The sequence below is a fragment of the Vipera berus genome (assembly GCF_964194415.1).
Source record: "Vipera berus genome assembly, chromosome: W".
NCBI classification, from domain to species: Eukaryota; Metazoa; Chordata; class Lepidosauria; order Squamata; family Viperidae; genus Vipera; species Vipera berus.
In genome coordinates this window covers 34,672,828-34,696,115 of record NC_138210.1, presented here as the reverse complement: position 1 = coordinate 34,696,115, position 23,288 = coordinate 34,672,828, and the positions used below count along the sequence as shown (strand labels likewise).

Below are 23,288 nucleotides of genomic sequence, written 5' to 3'. Positions count from 1 at the left end.
GAGGATTGTCAGCAAAAGGCCATTCAAAAGTGTTGGGGACTTTCACAAAGAGTGGACTGAGGCTGGAGTCAGTGCATCAAGAGCCACCACACACAGACGGATCCTGGACATGGGCTTCAAATGTCGTATTCCTCTTGTCAAGCTGCTCCTGAACAACAAACAATGTCAGAAGCGTCTTACCTGGGCTAAAGAAAAACAGACCTGGTCTGTTGCTCAGTGGTCCAAAGTCCTCTTTTCTGATGAGAGCAACTTTTGCATCTCATTTGGAAACCAAGGACCCAGAGTCTGGAGGAAGAATGGAGAGGCACACACTGCAAGATGCTTGAAGTCCAGTGTGAAGTTTCCACAGTCTGTGTTGATTTGGGGAGCCATGTCATCTGCTGGTGTTGGTCCACTGTGCTTCATTAAGTCCAGGGTCAACGCAGCCGTCTACCAGGAGATTTTGGAGCACTTTATGCTTCCTTCTGAAGATGAGCTTCATGGGGATGCTGACTTCATTTTCTAGCAGGACTTGGCACCTGCCCACACTGCCAAAAGCACCAAAACCTGGTTCAATGACTGTGGGATTACTGTGCTTGATTGGCCAGCAAACTCGCCTGACCTGAACCCCATAGAGAATCTATGGGGCATTGCCAAGAGAAAAATGAGAGACGTGAGACCGAACAATGCAGAAGAGCTGAAGGCCGCTATTGAAGCATCCTGGTCTTCTATAACACCTCAGCAGTGCCACAGGCTGATAGCTTCCATGCCACGCCGCATTGAGGCAGTAATTGCTGCAAAAGGGGCCCAAACCAAGTACTGAGTACATATGCATGCTTATACTTTTCAGTGGTCCGATATTGTTCTATGTACACTCCTTGTTTTATTGATTGCATGTAATATTCTAATTTTCTGAGATTGTGGATTTGGGGTTTTCATGAGCTGTACACCATAATCATCACAATTATGACAACTCACGGCTTGAACTATCTTGCTTTGTATGTAATGAGTCTACCTCATATATTAGTTTCCCTTTTTAAGTTGCATTACTGAAATAAATGAACTTTTGCACGATATTCTAATTTTTCGAGTTTCACCTGTATATTCTTATACATATCTTATACATATCTGTATATCTTATAAATATCTTATAAAGGTAAAGGTAAAGGTTCCCCCGCACATGCGTGCTAGTCGTTTCCAACTCTAGGGGCCAGTGCTCATCTCCGTTTCAAAGCCATAGAGCCAGCGCTTGTCCGAGGACGTCTCCGTGGTCATGTGGCCGGCATGACTAGATGCCAAAGGTGCACGGAACGCTGTTACCTTCCCACTGTAGTGGTCCCTATTTTTCTACTTGCGTTTTTATGTGCTTTCGAACTGCTAGGTTGGCAGAAGCTGGGACGAGTAACAGGCGCTCACTCTGCTATGCGGCACTTGGGATTCGACCCACCAAGCTGCCGACCATCTGATCGACAAGCTCAGCGTCCTAACCCACTGAGCCACCGTGTTTCTCTAAATATCTTTCCTTATTTGGATCTGCCATAATGCTGGAGTTTGAAAGCATGAGAATAGATGAACATTTGACAGGCTAACAAAAACAAAAAATAGGATTAGATGTTTTCTTCCACAAAGCTTAAACTGGAATGCTAAAATCAGCCTAAAACCTGTGGCTTTTGCTCTAGGATGAGACGTACAATTCTGCAATTGTGAACCAAGAAAAGCACCAAGATTATATCCTCAGTATTTGTTTCTACACCCTTTCAAAATATGGAACAATATCTTTTCTCTAAACCAGGGGTTCCCAACCCCTGGTCCATAAACCGGTACCGGGCTGCAGCATGCCAGAAACCGGTCCACACGAACAAGCAAAACTCCATCCGTGGGATGCAGGCAGCACACAAAACTATACACTCTCCGGTCCGTGGAAAAACCTTTCTCCATGGAACCAGTCCCTGGTGCCAAAAAGGTTGGGGACCTCTGCTCTAAACAGTAGAAAAGGTGGTCCTTGGTGCTCTCTGAGCTTGGTTGTTTTCTTGCAGATGTTTCATTACCAAACTAGGTTATATCATCAATGCTCTTTTCCAGTAAAGGTAAAGGTTCCCCCGCACATGCATGCTAGTCGTTTACGACTCTAGGGGCCAGTGCTCATCTCCGTTTCAAAGCTGAAGAGCCAGCGCTTGTCCAAGGACATCTCCGTGGTCATGTGGCCGGCATGACTAGACGCCAAAGGCGCACAGAACGCTGTTACCTTCCCACCGTAGTGGTCCCTATTTTTCTACTTGCATTTTTACGTGCTTTCGAACTGCTAGGTTGGCAGAAGCTGGGACGAGTAACAGGCGCTCACTCTGTTACGCGGCACTCAGGATTTGACCCACCAAACTGCCGACCTTCTGATCGACAAGCTCAGCGTTCTAACCCACTGAGCCACCGCGTCCCAGTAGAAAAGGTTAATACAGTCTGTTTGGAGCAAATTTGAATCTGGACACACAGATAGTTGAGCATACTAGAGAATAGTTTAAAGGTGCACTACTTGTCTATGACAACATTTTTTGGAATCTGAAACAAACCTATCAATTTTCCATTTTGTTTTAGCAATATCTTCATTTCAATAAGCTTTCTTTGATTATTTGTAGACAGGTTTTAAGGCATCATAATGCTGCTCTTCAAGTTTTGACTCCTTATGGAAGCAAGAGAAGATGACACACTCAGCTGTATGGTTTTACTAACTGTGCCAAAACACACTGTAAGCAGCCCTTTTCTAAATCTAATGAAAGGTTGCATTGCATAAAGCAGAACTAATTTGACAGAGCAAATACTTCAGGAAGTTTTGGAATTTAGTTTCCCAGATTTCAGAATCTAGGTATTGGGATGTTTTGTTTGCAGGCAACCAGTATCTTGGTTTACTCTCATATTACCATGTTTCCCCAAAAATAAGACCTACCCTGAAATAAGCCCTAGCTTGATTTTTACACGTGTGCCCAATATAAGACCTACCCCTAAAATAAGCCCCACTCCATTGCACCTGGTTGCACGAGGTGGGGCGAGGCGCACGGGTAAAAATCAAGGTAGGGTGGGGATGGGGGGGTGGAGCTGCCCCACATGCCCTGCACCCACTTACCTTAGGACAGTTGCAGCCAGGCCTCCCACGCCTTGACACCTGTCTCACCTTGCCTGCCCACTTCTTTTGTGTCTGCTCGCCGCTGCCAAAGGCCTCTGATGGCTAAACGGAAGCTGGGGAGGGTGCCGTACGAGTCAATCCAGAGCTTGTTTCTCAAATGCAGAGGTCTTTCTGGAAGGCCTCTGATGGTGAAATGGAGGCCAGAGGGCACTACGTGCATAAATCCGGAGCTCGTTTCTTGGCTGCAGAGGTCTTTCAAGAATGCCTCTGATGGTGAAATGGAGGCTGGGGGCGACGTGCACAAGCAGCAGTGAGCGGCCGCAGAAGAAGTGGGCCGGCAAGGCAAGGCAGGTGTTGGGGTGTGGGAGGCCTGGCTGCGGCAGTCCTAAGGTAAGCGCGTAAGACATCCCCTGAAAATAAGACCTGCTGCCTCTTTTGGAGGCAAAAAAATATAAGACCAGGTCTTATTTTCAGGGAAACACAGTATCTAAACATCTGTTCAATCCTTAAACAAACCAGAAGACATCTTACCGAAGAAGCAACTCTTTGGGAAGCTTTTTGTTGATCATAGCCTCATCATTGTTTGAGAACATCTGCAAAATAAAAGCAAAATGCACATTAAGTCTTCTGCAATTTCATTATAGATCATATCCTTACCAACACAAAACATGGCACCTTTGTACAAAGAAATTATTTTTAAGGCAAACTGGACTGAGAGCGTTTAGATTATCTTTTGTACATTTATTTTGAAAAGTAATTTGGAAATATACTGCAACCACCACTGAACCATTGGGACTATTTATTACTATTAATTAGATTATACTTATTTTTTAATCTCTGTAATAGTACTGGGATCAAGAAGACTATGCTCCCCCAAATCTCATGGTTTCTATTTTTTTTCTGCCACAGCATATGGATTTGTGCATGGTAGACATAAGTTGTAGATTGTAGATCTGAGTTTAAGTAACATTTCTTTTGTACTATATTAGTTGCATAGGATCTGTTTTCCCCAAAGATAAAACTATTCTCTTTGGGCAGACTGACTCATGATCCTGAAGCACTGGACACTGGAGTTCAAACATCTGTTCAAATAAACTTGAAAACATTGAGTCATGTGATATCTTAATTCTAACACTGTATTGCAAAATAATCTTTTTGGGAGTTTCAACATATATCTTGCCTTGCTGTATTAGGTGCCAAAAGTTTGTCTGAATGCACATGATTCTCCACACAACATTTCTATGTCAGCAGGTATGCAAGATTTCCAGTGGATAAGTGGTAGAATGTATGTCCCTTTTTATTAACAGTGTTTTAAAAACTTGAATGTTTTGTTCATAGAATCCAGTAACACAACTAAGCAACCATGGCTTAATGCAACACATTGCTATCCTGACACTACTGAACAAACATATGTAACACTAAGCTTTAATAGACATTTACAGACCACAATTAGCTGCAATATGACCTGTTTTGGGCACACTGAAGGATGAGCCTGCAACTACAGCTTTTTATAACATAATTATATGCTCAAAAAATCATAGTTGTCTTAATGTAACTACAGTATTTACAACCACATATTGAGAAAATAAAAAGTGCTAATTTTTTTGGATGTCTACCTCAGAGGTTGCTGGGAAGAGTAGCTTACCACGAGTTGAAGAGAACTGGGACTTTGCCCAGTTGATCAAGCTAGTCACCTGGTAACTGAATTACTGGTTGAATTTGCATAGCACCACAGGTTGCTGGGAGGAGTAGCTCAGAACAAAGACAACTGGGACTTCACTCAGTGGATCAAGCTAGCGGGCTGCATGCCTAACTGTGAATGAATCATGCAACGAAAAATCTAAAACAGGAAGGCTATAAGAGAATATCTATTTGCAGTGACTCTGTGGAATTACTCATTGTGAGGGCATCTGACCAGAAGTGTGCATCTGAGCAAAAGTGTAGTCTAAATAAAAAACATCAATAGTTAGAAAACAGCAGTTCATCCTTGGTAAGTGCTTGTGTGATTCCAATTTTAGCTTAGAATGTCTGGCTTAGTTCAGTGCAACACTCATTTTGCAGCTGTTTTTCATGGCACTAAGTTTGGATACTGTCCTATTTATAAGCAGATTGCTAGTTTACATGGACAGATTGCTTGTCTAGAGCACGGGTTGGCAACCCGCGGCTCCAGAGCCGCATGCGGCTCTTTAAGCCGTCTCCTGCGACTTCCAGTCCTCCTCCACCATGTGCATTCCCCCCCCAAAAAAAGTGGGACTAAAGAAGTTCAACAAATCAATTCAAACTTCTCACAAATTTTTTTTTGCAAAGTTTGAATTGATTGAACTTTTTTGGTTTGTGGGACTGCCCACAAGCCATTTGTGGGACTGCCCACAAACCTCTTTGCTTTTTCGGACTGCAAGTGGCGGCAGCGGAGGAAGAGACGGGAGGACTGGAAAGGTGAGTGGGCCCTTTTTCTACCTGCTGCACAGGTGGGGGCAGCCAGTCTCAGGGTGCCCCGGGTCTGCCTCTTCCCTGCCCGGCAGGTATCCCCTCACCCTGCTCTGCCGCCACCTCTGCTAGCCCGGGGGGTGGTGGTGGATGTGGATGTGGATGTGGATCCACCTGCCCGGGTCTCGGGGGCAGCAGTGGCGGCAGTTCCTCTTGCTGCACCCTGCACTCACCTGCCCTCCCATCTAAATGCGAGCGGGCCCGGACTGGTAGGAGGGGGCATTTACCCCTCCCCAAGTGGCTGTAGCCAGTACTCCTGCTGGCAGCTTTGGCGCCCCCCCCTCGCTGTTTCTCCAGGGACCAGGAGGTGTCCCCGCCGCTGCATGGTGATTCGCCTGCCCGGGGCTCGGCAGCAGCAGAGGTGGCGGTTCCTCTCGCTGCACCCTGCACTCACCTCGCCCTCCCGTCTAAATGCGAGCAGGCCTGGACCGGTCGGAGGGGGCATTTACCTCTCCCCAAGTGGTTGTAGCCAGTACTCCTGCTGGCAGCTTTGGCACCCCCCCTCGCCGTTTCTCCAGGGACCCAGAGGCATCCCCATCGCCGCATGGGGATCCACCTGCCCTGGGCACACCTCTTCCCTGCCCAGCGGGTCTCCCCTCGCCCTGCTCCACCGCCACCTCTGCTAGCCTGGGGGGGTCACCGGGGGTCTCGGAAGCTTCCCCTGTCGGCCCCCGCCTTTTGGCCGTCCCGCAGGCAGAGGATCTTCCAAGAGATTCCCCTGCGGTGCCTGCCAGGCCTGCTGACCTTGGCAGCAAGTCCAAGCCATTGGCGCGCCTCCCCCTTCTCTCCGCTGCCTGGCCCAAAGGAAGAGGAGCTGCCGCCGCAGCTCTGCCAGCCTCCACCTCCCCCTTCTCTCTGCTGCCTGGCCCAAAAAAAGAGGAGCTGCCGCCGCATCTCCACCAGCCTCCGCCTCCCCCACAGAACCAAATTCCCGTGCCGGCCCCCATGGCCGGGCAATCGTTCTGGCAGCTGCGGCTGCTGTTGGGGCGGCCTAGTGCCATTGCCATGCCTGGCAGGCAGTACTCGGCAAGCGGGCATGGGCAATGCCACCAGTAGCTCCCACCCCTCCAAGTACCAGGCGGTGCTGCCCGGACACACCTCTGCGTCTGCCGCCACAGCCGCCAAAGACAGCAAGAGCGGGGGCTCCCAAACTTTGCTTCTTCTAGTCAATTAAGCCCCCTGTTCTGCACATGCACGTGCACTTTTTGCGGCTCCCAGTTTTTTCTTTTGTGAGGGAACCAGTTCCGAGTGGCTCTTTCACCGTTTCAGGTTCCCAACCCCTGGTCTAGTGTGTTAACTTTGTGCTCTTCAGGTTGAAATTAGGTGGCCAACTCAGCTGATGGGTATTGAGCTGCCTGGCTATCAGCCCCCTCTTCCACAAAGACCCTGCATAATATAGTGACCTTGCTGAACTTAATAGGGATACTTAGGTGGCAGTTCAGCTGTTTGTGATGATGACATGATGATGATGAGGAGTGGGAACTGAGATCATCCACCGGGGATGGCACAGCTTGGAGAGTCCCAAGGCTGAGGACGATGCAGTCCCTGGCCAATCCAACATTGGGAGGGGCAGCTGACTGGACAGGGAGCTGCTTGCTGCAGAGAATTAGATGTGGAGGGTCAGTGGTGATGACAGGCTACAGATTACCTCCAATGAGGAACACCTCCCACTACCACCCAATCTGCAGGCACAGAGAGCAGAGACAAGGGAGGCAGAGGTCAGGGAGGTTGCTTGCCAGGAAGCAACCCCCATCCTCACAAGGAACACCTGGGATGGGGTGATTTAGCTGGATGCTGGGGGAAGGTGCATTTGTCAGGAGTGCCTGTTTGATTTGACATGCACCTTCCCAGATTTCATGGATACTGCCACGTATTGGATCGTGTTTCTTGGCTTTGAACTTTGGACTTTGTTTGTGGACTTTGGACTCTGCTCTCTGACTTCAGACTCTGGGACTGTGCTTTGGTTTTTGGAACCCTGGACTTTGTGTTGCACTCTTGGTAAATGTGGGTATTGGGAGTTGGCTTTTGGGACAGTTTTGCTGTGTTGGCAGGGAAGAAACAGATGCTGGAAGGGACCTGCTATCCAGCTAGGATTTCTGACTGCCTCCTGGTTTGGGGACACAGGTAACCAGCCCACTCTCTCCGCACACCCACAATCTACTTTGAATCAGAGGTGAGCATAAGGGCTCCCTTTTTGGGTCCCTCATAAGTAGGTAGGTAGTGAAGTTGTATTATAGTTAGTTTGGCTTGTCCCCCTAATTTGGCAGCAAGGGAAGGGTCACAACTAGACTTGCTTTTGGGACAAGCTAATTGTGTGAGGGTTGTCATGCCCCTTTGGAAAAATGGCCGGGACTGGATCCAAGGCCAGGACCCAAAGGGGAGCTGACATTCCTGGGGGCTGATCAGTCCCTTGTATTGACTGGGGTCATCCCCTGAGGTGAGGGTTGTGCCCTCGTATGTTGTGTCTTGCAGCCTCGTTTTCTAAAGATGTGTCCCATCCTCTTTTAACAACATTTGGCAAGGAATGAAGTTGTGATAGATTTTGGAGTTATTTTAATGTTGACAATTTGGGGATCCTGTTCCACTGTTTTATTGATATTGTTTTGGGGATTTTATTCAGGTTGTTTATGCTTGGTCATAGGAGATGTGTTTGCTTTTATGGATCTTGCGATGCATGGATTTGTATATTGACTCGCTTTTCATGTTGTCCTTGTTTATCCTTCCAAGCTTTGTCATTTGGTGAGCTGGCTGTGCTGGCCCTACTCAGTGCACCTGTTTTTTTGAGTTTTATTTTTGCTATATTTAAGTGTTTCTCCTTTGGATCAAGGAAATCAAGGAGGGGGTGTTTAGGCTACCTAGCTTTCCCTGTTGCACTTGCTCAAGCTGGGTTTCTTTGTTGCTCAACTTGCCCTTAGCATTGTTTGTTCCTATATTGCATATGTCAGCAGGTTTTTTTGCTGGTGTTGTATGGCAATTTGCCTTTGTCTGCTTGTCTAATTTTCCAGTGTGGTCGGGTGTAGCGTCACCCATTCGTGTCTGCCATTCCTTTACTTTTCTGTATACTGTAATGTGCTTCATGCTGTTTGTGCATCCTTTGCTTGTGTTGGTGTTTGTCAACATATACCTATGTCCTGACTTTTGTGGATGCTACCTACCCTGTAGATAAGGGTCAGCTTGTTTGCTGGGGTAGTGTGTTCTATTGTCTATTACCATCACTTTTTTGTGCCTGCTACCTTTCCTGTAGATAAGGGTTGGCCTTTTTGCTGGAGTAGCATGTTATTTCTCTGTTCTACTGCCAAGAAGGTGTGGACCTCTTCCATACATAAGGACTGCCTATATTGGCTGGGTTCAGAATCCTTCTATTTGCCCCTGGGTAGTTGGTTCCCTGAACTATCTAAGAGGAGAAAACGAACAGATGAAAAGGAAAAAAAAGAGATGGAACAAAGAAACCATCAGGTATCCTGCCCTCAACCATGATTGGAGTGTGTGTGGTGAGATGTACAATGTATGAAGTGATTGTGGAGTCCAGATTTGCATTTCCGTTCTCCTGAGAGGGACACGGCCAGAGATGGACAAAGTGATTGAATTGATGGATTAATGCACAGTTGAGAGAAAATAAAAAATGTAACCACAAGCATGGTAGCCTGATTGAGCAGGTCGTTATCCCTTGCTCATTCACAAATTCACAAGTGTTGTCTTTCTACATTTTGCTTTTTGCTTTTTTAAATTTGTGATCTCTGTGCTCTATAGGGGGTAGCTCTTCTGATTTTAACAGGTCATCCATGCATTGCTCCCCATGGTGAAGGAGTATAATGGCTGTGGGCTGTACCCTTCTGAATAATCCAATGACAACGGTACACCCAGATTGGCTTGTTCGGAGGGATATACTTCAGGCCTTGTTTCCAACTTTGCTGATGTCTGCTTTATTTCTTTTCAAGGACTGAACACCATGAAGACAAAATCAGAAACAAAAGCAAAGAAGGGCAGTGATCACCTTCTGATCCTGTCTCATTCTGTTCTCCAGGCTTGTTACTATGCACCGAGTAAGGTCTTAAAGGCCACCAATCTCCTCTCCCCCAAACTTGCCAATAAGCATGCCCTTGGTATGCTATTACAGTCTCCTTCCCATGCCACCTTCCCCTGTCAAAAGTGTTGCTGTTGCCTGTCTATTTTCCCTCCTTCCTCTTTCGCCTTGACCTCCATGCTTTCTCCAGCGACCTTTGTCCCCTTTCCCCCATACCCCCTCCTGCACCTACTCCCCTTCCCTTGAACCCCATACCTGCCCTTGCCTGTATTAAGAATGCACAACTTTGGCCTCAGCCTAAGGTGGTGGAGAGTCTGGAAATGGGCTCACCCTCTCCAAAGGTGCCACTTCCCCCTTCTTCAGCTGTGTATACGCAACTCTCCCCTGCAGTTACCTCTCCTCTGGCCAAGCTTCAGGTATGTGACCACTTTGCCTTTGACACCCGTAACATTGTTCCCCCTCTTTCCCCTTCTGTTGGGCAGGATTCTGCCTCTGTTCTTGACTCCTTTCCAGCAGTGTCTGGATCCTACTGGCCACACCAGCTTGATCCATCTCTTTTTGCTGCTCCAAATACTTCGGGCATTAGGTTCCAAAGCAGTATTAGTGAGGGCCCTACCCTTTGTCCTAAAGCTTCTGTTTTGCCCTTATGCTCGCAAACTTCCCAGCCCTTTGACCCTTCTGGACAGCCTTTAGGGAATTTCACTGACACATTTGTACCTAAAATCACCCACGTTTGGTCCCTGGCTGAAAGTGGTGACATGGTGGTTTCCTTCCTCAATGGTGAAGACAGGTTTGGAGGAGTTGCACAGGGTTTGGAACATGCTGCTCAACATTCCTGAATTGAAATGTTAGGTTCAGCGATATGTTCTCTCTGCCTCCTTTTTCTTTTTTTCATGCAGCCCCCCAGTTCCCCAGTTCTTTGGATAAATGTTATATAACCCCCAGGCTATGAAAGAAACAGTAAGTTGTAGATTGTTATGAAGTAAGTGGGAAGGCAATACTATGTGTTTGCAAGGAAAGATCCCATGGATGAAAATCCTAAAGGGGAAAACAACCCAAGAAGCATGGGAAACCCTGAAAAATGCAATCATAAAAGCCCAGTCCAGCACAATCCCACTGAAAAAGAAAAACAAGAAATTCAAGAAGAAACCAGCATGGCTCCACAAAGATCTCTCTGACAAACTGAAAGACAAAAAGGACAAGTACAAAAAATGGAAAGTGGGACACATGTCAAAGGCTGATTATCAGCAGACAGCCAGAACATGCAAAGATGAAGTCAGGAAAGCAAAGGCTCAGAATGAACAAAGACTTGCAACAGAAATCAAGGATAATAAAAAAAAGTTTATTCCAATATATTAACAAGAAAAAAGTCAAGGAAACTGTAGGCCCACTAAAGAGAAAAGATAGCAAGGAAATAACAGGCAACAGGGAGAAAGCAGAATTGCTTAACTCATAATTTGCATCAGTCTTCACACAAAAAGAAACCATAGCCCAACATACAAAAAAACCACTGCAAAAGACAAACTAGAAACAAAAATTAAAATAAGCAAGAAAATAGTAACAGAACATCTAACAGACCTTGACGAATATAAATCACCAGGACCCGACAGATTACATCCCAGAGTTCTGAAGGAGCTGGCAGATGTTATCTCAGAACCATTGCACCATATCTTTCAAAAATCCTGGAGCACCGGGAAAATACCTGAGAATGGAAAAAGGGCTGATGTGGTTCCCATCTTCAAGAAAGGAAAAAAAATGAACCCAGGAAACTACAGACCAATCAGTTTAACATCAATACCCAATAATCAAAAAACAGATCTGCGAACAACTAGAAGCAAACAAAGTTATAACCAGTAGCCAGCGCGGGTTTGTCAAAAACAGATCATGTCAAACCAATCTTATTTCATTCTTCGATAAAGTAACTAATAGACCAGCGAAATACTGTAGACGTAGTATACTTAGACTTCAGTAAGGCATTTGATAAGGTAGACCACAACCTACTCCTTGGTAAGCTAGAAAAAGGTGGAATAGACCAGGGCTTTTCAACTGGTGGTACGCATACCACCTGTAGTACATTGGCACGTGGAAGGTGGTACGCGGCCCTGCCCAGCCAAGGGTAGCAGGGGAAGGAAGGAGCCAAAGCAGTGCAGTGCAGGACTTGCCATGAGAGAGTCCTCAAGAGCTGCATGACTGCTGGGGCGAGTCAAAGGCCCCAGGATCGGCACTTCCAGCACACCCAGAAAAGAGGAGGAAGGGGGCGGAAAAAGGAAGGGATATACAGGTAAAACTTGAAAAATTAGAATATCGTGCAAAAGTTCATTTATTTCAGTAATGCAACTTAAAAGGGGAAACTAATATATGAGATAGACTCATTTCATGCAAAGCAAGATAGTTCAAGCCGTGATTTGTCATAATTGTGATGATTATGGCATACAGCTCATGAAAACCCCAAATCCACAATCTCAGAAAATTAGAATATTACATGCAATCAATAAAACAAGGAGCGTACATAGAACAATATCGGACCTCTGAAAAGTATAAGCATGCATATGTACTCAGTACTTGGTTTGGGCCCCTTTTGCAGCAATTACTGCCTCAATGTGGCGTGGCATGGAAGGTATCAGCCTGTGGCACTGCTGAGGTGTTATGGAAGACCAGGATGCTTCAATAGTGGCCTTCAGCTCTTCTGCATTGTTCGGTCTCATGTCTCTCATCTTTCTCTTGGCAATGCCCCATAGATTCTCTATGGGGTTCAGGTCAGGCGAGTTTGCTGCCCAATCAAGCACAGTAATCGCACGGTCATTGAACCAGGTTTTGGTGCTTTTGGCAGTGTGGGCAGGTGCCAGGTCTTGCTGGAAAATGAAGTCAGCATCCCCATAAAGCTCGTCTGTGGAAGGAAGCATGAAGTACTCCAAAATCTCCTGGTAGACGGCTGCGTTGACCCTGGACTTAATTTTATTTTATTTTTTTATTTTAATTCCATTTATATCCCGCCCTTCTCCGAAGACTCAGGGCGGCTTACAAGCTTAGCAGTAGCCTTCATTCTATGTATATGCCTGCTTATTAGGGCTTTCACCACCACCCCCAAGCGGCATTATTACAAAGTCAGCTTAATTGCCCCCAACAATCTGGCTCCTCATTTTACCTACCTCGGAAGGATGGAAGGCTGAGTCAACCTTGAGCCTGGTGGGATGCGAACCTGCACTAATTGCAGGCAGCTGGTGTTACTTAAGGAGGCATTAGCCCACTGCTCCACCAAGGCTCTTAATGAAGCACAGTGGACCAACACCAGCAGATGACATGGCTCCCCAAATCAACACAGACTGTGGAAACTTCACACTGGACTTCAAGCATCTTGCAGTGTGTGCCTCTCCATTCTTCCTCCAGACTCTGGGTCCTTGGTTTCCAAATGAGATGCAAAAGTTGCTCTCATCAGAAAAGAGGACTTTGGACCACTGAGCAACAGACCAGGTCTGTTTTTCTTTAGCCCAGGTAAGACGCTTCTGACGTTGTTTGTTGTTCAGGAGCGGCTTGACAAAAGGAATACGACATTTGAAAGCCCATGTCCAGGATCCTTCTGCGTGTGGTGGCTCTTGATGCACTGACTCCAGCCTCAGTCCACTCCTTGTGAAAGTCCCCAACACTTTTGAATGGCCTTTTCCTGACAATCCTCTCCAAGCTGCGGTCATCCCTGCTGCTTGTGCACCTTTTTCTTCCACACTTTTCCCTTCCACATAACTTTCTATTAATGTGCTTTGGGAACATCCAACTTCTTTTGCAATTACCTTTTGAGGCTTTCCCTCCTTATGGAGGGTGTCAATGATGGTTTTCTGCACAACTGTCAGGTCAGCAGTCTTCCCCATGATTGTGATTCCTACTGAACCAGACTGAGAGACCATTTAAAGGCTCAGGAACCCTTTGCAGGTGTTATGGCTTAATCAGCTGATTAGAGTTGGACACTTTGAGCCTTGAATATTGTACCTTTTCACAATATTCTAATTTTCTGAGATTGTGGATTTGGGGTTTTCATGAGCTGTAAGCCATAATCATCACAATTATGACAAATCACGGCTTGAACTAGCTTGCTTTGCATGTAATGAGTCTATCTCATATATTAATTTCCCCTTTTAAGTTGCATTACTGAAATAAATGAACTTTTGCACGATATTCTAATTTTTCCAGTTTCACCTGTATCTGGCACAGTTCCCTCCTCCAATTAGCAGTCATGAATCACATTCTCCAATCAGTTTGAAGGGCAAAGCTTCCCTTTCGTTCTATAATGCGCCATTTCTGATCTTATTAAAAGCAACGGGGTAACATTCTCCACCCCACAGCTTCATTTAATTCTAAGAGCAAAACAATTTAAAGGAAAACGCTGCCTCTTATATTGTCAAAGCAAAAACATCCAATGTTTGCAGTGTTGACAGCTGATACTTTGTAGCCAATAAACATGTTCTTAAAGGAAACCTCAAGCCTCAGAGTTCTGTTTTAGTTGGTCTCATCTATTGGAACCATGACACCTGTCTTTAGAGCTTTGGTTTGTACTGTTTTTGGTCTGCATATATCTGTTTTGAACACTGCAGTACAGGTGAAACTCGAAAAATTAGAATATCATGCAAAAGTTCATTTATTTCAGTAATGCAACTTACTTAGTCATTCATATGTTAGATGCTGTCATACTGGACTATTGCCAAGCTTTCGTCATGTTTCTAAAAGACTATCTTTCACTAGTTGTGGCGGTTTTACTCAAGGAACCACTACATCTTTGTTATTCTTTGAAGGTTGGTGATTGGGTTCTGACTAAAGTATTTCAGAAAAAAAATTGCTTGGCTCCTCGTTGAAAGGGACCATTCCAGATTTTGTTGACCACCAACACTGCTGTGAAGTGTCAAGATCTGGCTTCCTGGATGCATGTTTCACACTGCAAGAAAGTACCGGCCCCAGATGAGGAAGTCACATGACCCAATCCAACTGACCACAATATGGCAAAGACTGAAGCTTTGCCCAACAGGGAAGCAAGTGCTAGTAACCTCTGCTCCCCACCAGCATGCAATCTCCGGCCCAGACAGCACCAAGAAGAAGTGAAGTCCGATCTGCCTTCCTCAGACAACTGAAGAACTTTACACCACCTTTTCGAACACAATGGAAGCCCAGAGGTGCATGAAGGAAATGATCTGCATCAGAAAATGCCTCATGCCTGCTGTATGGACTATGCTTGTGTTGTTGTTTATTGGTATTTGTCTCAATTTATATAATGTTCTGCAACCTTTTATCATAAGTCTTAAACCCAGGACTTTCCAACCTTTTCACAGATTGTACCACTTTTAGGATATGGCAATATTCGAGTATCACCAGTCACCTAGCAAGGTGTTAAAAACTTGATGACAAAAAAAAGGAAAAAAGTGATAAAGTACATGTAGCCCTCGACTTATAACAGTTCGCTTAGTGACTATTTTAAGTTATGACCATTTTTCACACTTATGACTGTTGCAGCATCCCCAGGATCATGTGATTTACATTCAGATGCTTGGCAACTGATTCATACTTATGATGGTCACAGTGTCTCAGGGTCATGTGATCACCTTTTGCAACTTTTTGACAAGCGAAGTCAATGACTGAGGGGCGGGGGCATGGCCAGCTTAACATCACTCAGGTCACGGGGCACCTGTGAGGGGTGCGGGTGGGTCTGTGGGGGGGATCCATGGCCAGGTTGCTCATGGTGGGTGCAGGAGGGCAAAGTGTGTGGGTCAGAGGGAGGCCCACTCCCTCTCAATGTGAGGAGACCCGGCTTTGTGACCAAACGATCCTTAGTGATAGGATGGGAGACCCTGAGGATAGGCCAGGAGGAGGGGACAAGGGGATGGCAAAAGGGCAGCAGGGCTGCTGGTGGCCAAGTGCTAAGGCAGGACTTCCCTCAGAGCCTCCCTCCCTCTTATTCCAATCTCCCTCCTTCCTTGCTGCCTCCAGCAAGGATAATAAAATTTAATAAATAAATACCCTCCCTCTTTCCCTGCCTCCCTGCTTCTCCTTCCTTCCTTCCTTTCCTCCCATTGTCCCATTGTGTAGGAGAACCTGCTTAGCCATGCCAGAATAGCTTTTTATGAATAGAAACTGCAACCATTGGCAATGGCCCTCATCAAGTCTTGTTAGGGCAACTCCAAGATCAGTCCTTTTGCATCATGAAACAAGCAAGTCCTTGGAGGATTTGATTCCCACCTCTCTGGAATGAGGCAAAGCAGCTTATGTCAAATTGTCTTAAGTTTTCCACAAGGGATTTCTCTGCAGCTAAATAGAAATCCTCTGCTGTGAAACAGTAATTCAGTCCCTTGTGTCAGCTCCATCATGTTTTAATCTTTCCCTCTCATTTAAAGCAATGAGGCTTGATTCTCTCTTCGGCGACAGTATATCTTTCAGCCATCTCCTCCTTTTTTTCTCTTTGTTGGAAGATACTGTGGGAGATGAAAATATATGCTTGCTATGTTCCAAATTATTAGAAAAATAATCCTCTGAATCTTAAAGTGTTCTGAACCAGCCAACTACCGGCCTTGTAATAAGGCAAACCCCTGTTCAAGTAGTAGAGACTGGAGAGCGTCTGAGGCTGCAAAGCGTCTGCCAAGTTTAATTCACAAGCAAAACAACAGAACAAGAAACACAAGAACTTGAATCCTCAAGCGGAAGGGTTGCTTTCAGCAACCAGCCCCTCCCCAAACACTCCTTTTATTCAGAGTTCAGGGCGTGGTCTCCCTGTGCCTCCTCCCGAGGAGACCCGCAGCCTTTTTCTGCTTAGTCCTGCTCGACTGCCTCCTGCGTCGGGCGTCCTTGAACAGGGCCAGCTGTGGGTCATCATCCTCCGCACTATCGGGCTCACGCAGCTGAGAAGAGGGCCCCGGCTGAGAGCTCTGCCAAGCCTGCAAGCCATCATCAGCCGGTTCGTCTTCCACACCCTCCTCCTCCCCCTCATCTGAGTCATCCGATACATCCGAGCCGGCTGCCGGGCCCACAGGCTGGCCCTGAGTCACAACACTATCCCGCACCGCAGGGCCCTTCCCCCGGGTCTGCCGATCCGGATGCGGTCGGGATGGGAACTGTTCGTGAAAAGCAGTCACCAACGCAGGGGCATGAACGGCGGTCGCGTCTTCCCATGTGAAGTCCTCCGGCCCGTACCCTTTCCACTCGATCAGGTACTGGAAGCGACCTTTCAGCCAGCGGGAATCCCTGATGCTGGCGACCTCGTACTCGGGGGTGCTGCCGCCATCGCGAGGTCCTGATGGGGGAGGTTCCGCTTGGCGAAGTGGACAAGCCGGTTGTTCGGGGACCAACAAGGACCGATGGAAGACGGGGTGCACGCGCAGGGAACGTGGCAGAGTTAAACGATAGGCGACCGGGTTGATGACGGCCTCGACTGGGAACGGTCCAAGGTAACGGTGGTCCAGCTTCCTCGCCGGCCGAGTGGATGGTAGGTTCCTGGTGGACAGCCAGACCCGATCCCCCACCGATAGTGGAGGCGTATCCCTTCTCGACCGATCGGCGAACCTCTTGTAGTCGGCCTTGGCCTTCTCCAGCTGCCGTCGCACCAACCGATGGATCGCCTGTAACTCCGCCATGAATTCGTTCGCTGCCGGCTCCGGTGAGTCCACGGGAGAAAGGGGGAAAAACCGGGGGTGATAACCCACGTTGGCCAAGAACGGTGTCATCTGCGTGGAGGTGTGCTGCGAGTTGTTAAAGGCAAACTCGGCTATGGCCAAATAGTCCACCCAATTGTCCTGCTGCAGGTTAACGTAGCAGCGCAGATACTGCTCTAAGATGCCGATGACCTTCTCGGTACCCCCGTCGGTCTGAGGATGATGCGCGGACGAGAGGCAAACCTTAATGTCCAACGCCCGCATCAACTCCTGCCAGAAGCGGGCTGTAAACTGGGCCCCCCTATCGGAGACGACTCTATCGGGGAGGCCGTGCAGCCGGAACACCTGTTGGATGAACATGCGACTAGTGGCGCGAGCTGACGGTAAGCCGCGACAGGGGATGAAGTGCGCCATCTTGGTCAACATGTCCACCACCACAAACACTGTCGTGAAGCCGGAGGATGGGGGTAGATCCGTCAGAAAGTCCATGGACACAGCCCCCCAGGGTCTCTTGGGTGTTGGCAAAGGCTGCAGTAAACCAGGCGGGGCCCCTGTCGCTGACTTGGCCTGCCTGCATGGGATGCAGGAGGTGACATAAGACTGGACGTCGTGTCGGACTCGGGGCCACCAGAAGGTACGGGAGACCAGGTTCAGAGTCTTGAACAGGCCAAAATGCCCCGCAGCCGGGTTATCATGACACTGGCTGAGGACGAGTCCCCTGAGTGGCCCTCCTGGAACATAGAGCCGGTCACGATAATACAGGAGTCCATCCGTGACCGACCAAGGCGAATCTGGCCCCACCTCTTCCTTCCGCTGAGCCACCCACGCCTCCTGCTGCTGCGCCTCCCGGATCCGAGCCCGTATATCCACCGGTTCCCGCACCGCAGCAAAAGACTCGACGGGGATCACGGTCCTGGGCGGAAGCTTGTCTTCCACTCGGGTGTACTCGGGCTTCCTGGACAGAGCATCCGCTCTCTGGTTGTGCCCGCTTGGTATGTACCGCACCCGGAAGTCAAACCTCGCAAACAAGAGGGACCACCGGATCTGGCGTTGGTTCAAATTCCGAGCGGTCCGCAGGCTTTCCAGATTCTTGTGGTCCGTCCGGACCTCGATTTGATGCCGCGCCCCCTCCAGATGATGCCTCCAAGCCTCGAACGCCGCCTTGATGGCCAGCAGCTCCTTCTCCCAGATGGTATAGTTGCGCTCCGAGGGATTCAATTTCCGAGAGTGATACGCGCAAGGGAAAAGGGTACCGTTGGGCGTCGCTGCCTGGAGTAACACGGCCCCAATGGCAATGTCGGAGGCGTCCGCCTCCACGACAAACGGCCGTTGCGGGTCAGGATGCTTCAAGATGGGCTCCTTCATGAAGGCGTCCTTCAAAGCTTGGAACGCCTGTTGTTCTGGGGCGTTCCACTGGAACCGAGTCTTCTTCTGCAGGAGCCGGGTGAGGGGGGCTGTCAAGGCAGCAAAGCCAGGGATGAATGTTCGATAGTAGTTGGCAAATCCAAGAAGTCGCTGAACATCCTTCACGCGACGCGGGGGTTGCCAACTCTGCAACGACTCAACTTTACTCGGTTCCATGGCGATGCCCTCAGGAGAAATGCGGTGACCCAGGAAATCGATGGTCACCTGGTAGAACTGGCACTTCTCCAACTTGGCAAACAGCCGATGTTTCCGGAGGCGCTGCAGGACCTGACGGAGATGCTGATGATGCGCTTCACGCGACGGGGAGTAAATCAGGATGTCGTCCAGGTAAATCACGACAAACTGGTCCAACAGATCTCGAAAGATGTCGTTCATAAAATGCTGAAACACAGCGGGGGCGTTGGTCAGGCCAAACGGCATCACCGTGTACTCGAAATGTCCATAGCGAGTACCAAACGCCGTCTTCCACTCATCACCCGGCCGAACCCTGACGAGGTTGTAAGCTCCACGCAGGTCCAGTTTCGTGAAGATCTTAGCCTCCCGGAGTCGGTCCAAGAGCTCGGGGATGAGGGGCAGCGGGTAGCGGTTACGCACCGTGATGGCGTTGAGTTTCCGGTAGTCACAGCAAAGCCGTAGCTCGCCCGACTTCTTTTTGACGAAGAGCACGGGCGCAGACACTGGCGAGGACGAGGGCCGGATGAAACCACGAGCCAAATTCTTTGTCAGGAAGTCCCGCAATGCAGCCAACTCGGGCTCCGACATGGAGTACAAACGCCCCACTGGGAGAGGCGCATCAGGGACTAGATCAATGGAACAGTCGTAGGGCCTGTGCGGGGGTAATTGGTCCGCCTCTGACTCGCTGAACACATCAGCAAAGTCGGACAGTTCGGGAGGCAAGGAAACCCCTGAGGAACCCTCCACCTGGCCGGCACAGATATGGCGGGTGTGGTCCACGCACTGCAAACTTGGGAAGGTGACCAAGTTCTGAGACCAATAGATCTGTGGATCATGCGCCCGGAGCCACGCCAGTCCCAAGACCACGGGGAAGTGCAGATCCGAAGTGATGTAGAACTGGATGGCCTCCACATGGGAACTGATGGCCATACACACTGGTTGCGTGGCGGCCGTAATAGGCCCGGACAGGAGCACTCGACCATCGATAGTCTCCACTAGCATGGGCGGATCCACCGGACACTGGGGAACAGCCCATTTGGCCACAAAGGCCGAGTCCATAAAGTTAGTGGTAGCCCCAGAGTCAATTAAGGCATGGACCGGAATCCCCTCTGGCTTGCCAGGAAGGATCAGACGTGCCTCCAAAATCAAATGCCGTGGAGGTTCACAGGCACCGTCGGAACGGCGTCGCTCGGCGTGGTCGTTGTGAGTCGCCCGATCTATCACACCTTCTAGATCGGGCTCGGGCCGTTTCCCGACAGCAAAGTAGGGGACTTTCTCGGGGCAGGCTTGGTCACTGATGCCCGCTGACGCTTCTTTGGGCAAGAAGCGGCCAAATGTCCAGGGTCCCCACAGTAAAAACACAACCCCCCCGATCGTCGTCTGTCCATTTCCGTCACCGAGAGACGGGACCTGGCGGCACCCAGCTCCATTGGCTCCTCCCTCTGGACTGGGGGCTCACACTCAACAGGAGCGGCAGGGGTCTGTGGGGTGGCACGGCGACTCTTTCGCTGCTGCAGCCGGGCATCGATCCGCAGACAAAGATGGATCAGCCCATTCAGGTCTGAGGGAATGTCCACGCGGGCCAGCTCATCCAACATCTCCTCCGACAAGCCATCCTGGAAGGCATCCACGAGCGCAGCCTCATTCCAGGCGGAATCCTGGCTAAGCAGCCGGAAATCGCTGATGTAGGCCTGTAGGGGGCGCTGACCCTGCCTCAAAGCTTTCAGGCGTCGGGTGGCGGTCTGCGCCTTAATTGGGTCCTCGTACATGAGGCGCATATGGTCACAAAACCCCCCAAAGTTATCCAACAAAGGGCTAGGCTGTGCCAGCAGAGGCGTGCCCCAACGAGCTGCATCCCCCGACAGAAGGCTCAACACGAATCCCACCTTATCTCGGTCAGTGGGGAAATCAGCTGCTCTCACGCTGATAAAAAGCTGGCATTGTCCCAGGAAGGCAGGAAACAGTTCTGGATTGCCAGCAAATTTATCCGGCATAGCTATCTGACATTTCCTCCTGGGTGGGGGTGCAGCATGTACCTGAGCTTGCAGTTGAGCCACCTGAGCTGCCAGCAAAGTGAGTTGCTGGGTGAGCTGAGCATTCTCGGCAAGAAGCTGCTCCATCGTAGTAGTAAGGGGTGGGAGGCTGAAAGCAAACTGTTCTGAACCAGCCAACTACCGGCCTTGTAATAAGGCAAACCCCTGTTCAAGTAGTAGAGACTGGAGAGCGTCTGAGGCTGCAAAGCGTCTGCCAAGTTTAATTCACAAGCAAAACAACAGAACAAGAAACACAAGAACTTGAATCCTCAAGCGGAAGGGTTGTTTTCAGCAACCAGCCCCTCCCCAAACACTCCTTTTATTCAGAGTTCAGGGCGTGGTCTCCCTGTGCCTCCTCCCGAGGAGACCCGCAGCCTTTTTCTGCTTAGTCCTGCTCGACTGCCTCCTGCGTCGGGCGTCCTTGAACAGGGCCAGCTGTGGGTCATCATCCTCCGCACTATCGGGCTCACGCAGCTGAGAAGAGGGCCCCGGCTGAGAGCTCTGCCAAGCCTGCAAGCCATCATCAGCCGGTTCGTCTTCCACACCCTCCTCCTCCCCCTCATCTGAGTCATCCGATACATCCGAGCCGGCTGCCGGGCCCACAGGCTGGCCCTGAGTCACAACATAAAGTAAGAATTATTGGTTTGTGTTGCTGTCTCGTCTTTTCCATTGGGTTTTTTCCACGACAGTTTTTTGGTGCGTTGGCTGGGAAGAGACAGTTGCTGGAAGAGACCTGCTGTCCAGCTAGGATTTCTGACCGCTTCCTGGCTTTGGGCCCCAGGTAACCAGCCTGCTCTCTCCGAGCACTCACAATTTACTTTGGATCAGAGGTAAGATAAAGGCCCTCTCCTTGGGACCTTAGGGTAGATAGGGAAGTTGTTGTGATTTAGTTAGTTAGTTAAGCCTGTCCTCCTAATCTGGCAGTAAGGGAACGGTCGTGCCTGGACTTACTTTAAGGACAGACTAAGTGTGTGGTGAAGGGCCGTCCTCACTGGCACAACAGTCAGACTTGCGGTCGTGGCTGGGACCCAGTGAGAGTCTGGCAGGTCCTGGGGCTTGGCCAGCTCCTTGTATTGTGGAAGGGTTGCAACCTTGGTGAGGTCACGCCTCTTGTGTGTTAACTCTTGCAGCCTCATTTATGTGGGGTTTTGCTCCCTCATCAATGACGCTTGGCAGGAAATATGGTTATGTTATTTTTTCGGTTGCTGGTGATTTTCAGTTTGTGCTCTGAGATTGCCATTTCAAAGTTTGTACTTTGGGTTTTTGTTTGAGCTGTGTGAAGATGAAGGTATGTTGCTTTCATGTTCACCCCAGCTGATATTGTGCATTGGATTTTGTGTGTATGAAACAAGAGATAGTGTTTTAATCTGCTAAATTTGGCAGTTGTGTTATTTTATTCAAGACTAGAAATTAAGGCAGAGCTGTTATGGGCACTTAAATAACACTTTTGGTTTTGTGCATTATTATGGGTATTTTGGGAAGTTCTGAAACGGTTTTTTTAGAATTGTATTCCAGTGGTTTGTGGTTTTTTCCTTATCTTACACCTGTCATTGAATTTTTTCCTGTATTAAATTTGCTTCCTGATTTTTTTAATGCCTTTGGGTGTAAAGACACCCCCTGTTGCTTAAAGGTTTTTTTTCTATTGTACGTGTACATTCTTTTATGCATTTTTTGTGTTTTGTGGTTGTGTTTGCCCTTTAGTTAATGGTGACCACTGCCTTTTTCATGGGTAGCCAGCTTCTTTGTTGGGACAGTGTTGTGTGTTAGTAACTAACATTGGTGCTACCTTCCCTGTAGATCAGGGGTGTCAAACTCAATTTCATTGAGGGCCACATCAGCATTGCGGTTACCCTCAGGGGGCTGGGTGGGTGTGGCCAGAGTGGGCGTGGTCTACTGGGTGGGCATAGCTGGAGTCCATGTGGCCTACTGGGTGGGCATGGCCAGCTCTACATTGTTCGCGTCAATAATAAGCAGGCATATACATAGAATGAAGGCTACTGCTAAGCTTGTAAGCCGCCCTGAGTCTTCGGAGAAGGGCGGGATATAAATGGAATTAAAATTTTAAAAAAAAGGGTGCCTATAGGGGCCTGGGCAGGAGTGGGACAGATCTGAGGATCTCTGGCAGAAGGAGATGGGACCGGGGCAAATGCCAAGGCATGGTCCACTGGAGGAGCCTCACTGTTCCTCTCAGACCATGCGGGGGGGCGGGGCTGGATGGTGGTGCAGAGGTCAAATACCCGGCCCAGCCCTCAAGCACTCGTGGCACTAAGCCCAGCCCCACTTCCCCAAGGGGGCGCCCAGCTGCACTTATGTCCTCCTCAAGGCTGCTGCTGCTGTGCTTGCTCTCCTTAGCCAGGTTGCTCATGATGGGTATGAGGGCAAAGTCAAGAGAGAGACCCACTCCCTCTCCATGTGAGGAGACCTGGCTT

General features: G+C 48.9%; 1 protein-coding gene across 2 annotated transcripts in view; it reads right to left on the bottom strand.

Annotated features, from left to right (window-relative positions):
* Window positions 1-23,288, bottom strand: part of LOC308676568 (F-box/LRR-repeat protein 20-like) — a gene marked incomplete at both ends in the record, with an annotated part of 278,610 nt that overhangs the window by 150,834 nt on the left and 104,488 nt on the right. For both annotated transcript variants that reach the window (XM_081342445.1, XM_081342446.1), the window contains one exon: window positions 3,626-3,687. In XM_081342445.1, the coding sequence (XP_081198571.1) occupies window positions 3,626-3,687 (62 nt within the window). The remainder of the gene's footprint in view (window positions 1-3,625; window positions 3,688-23,288) is intronic.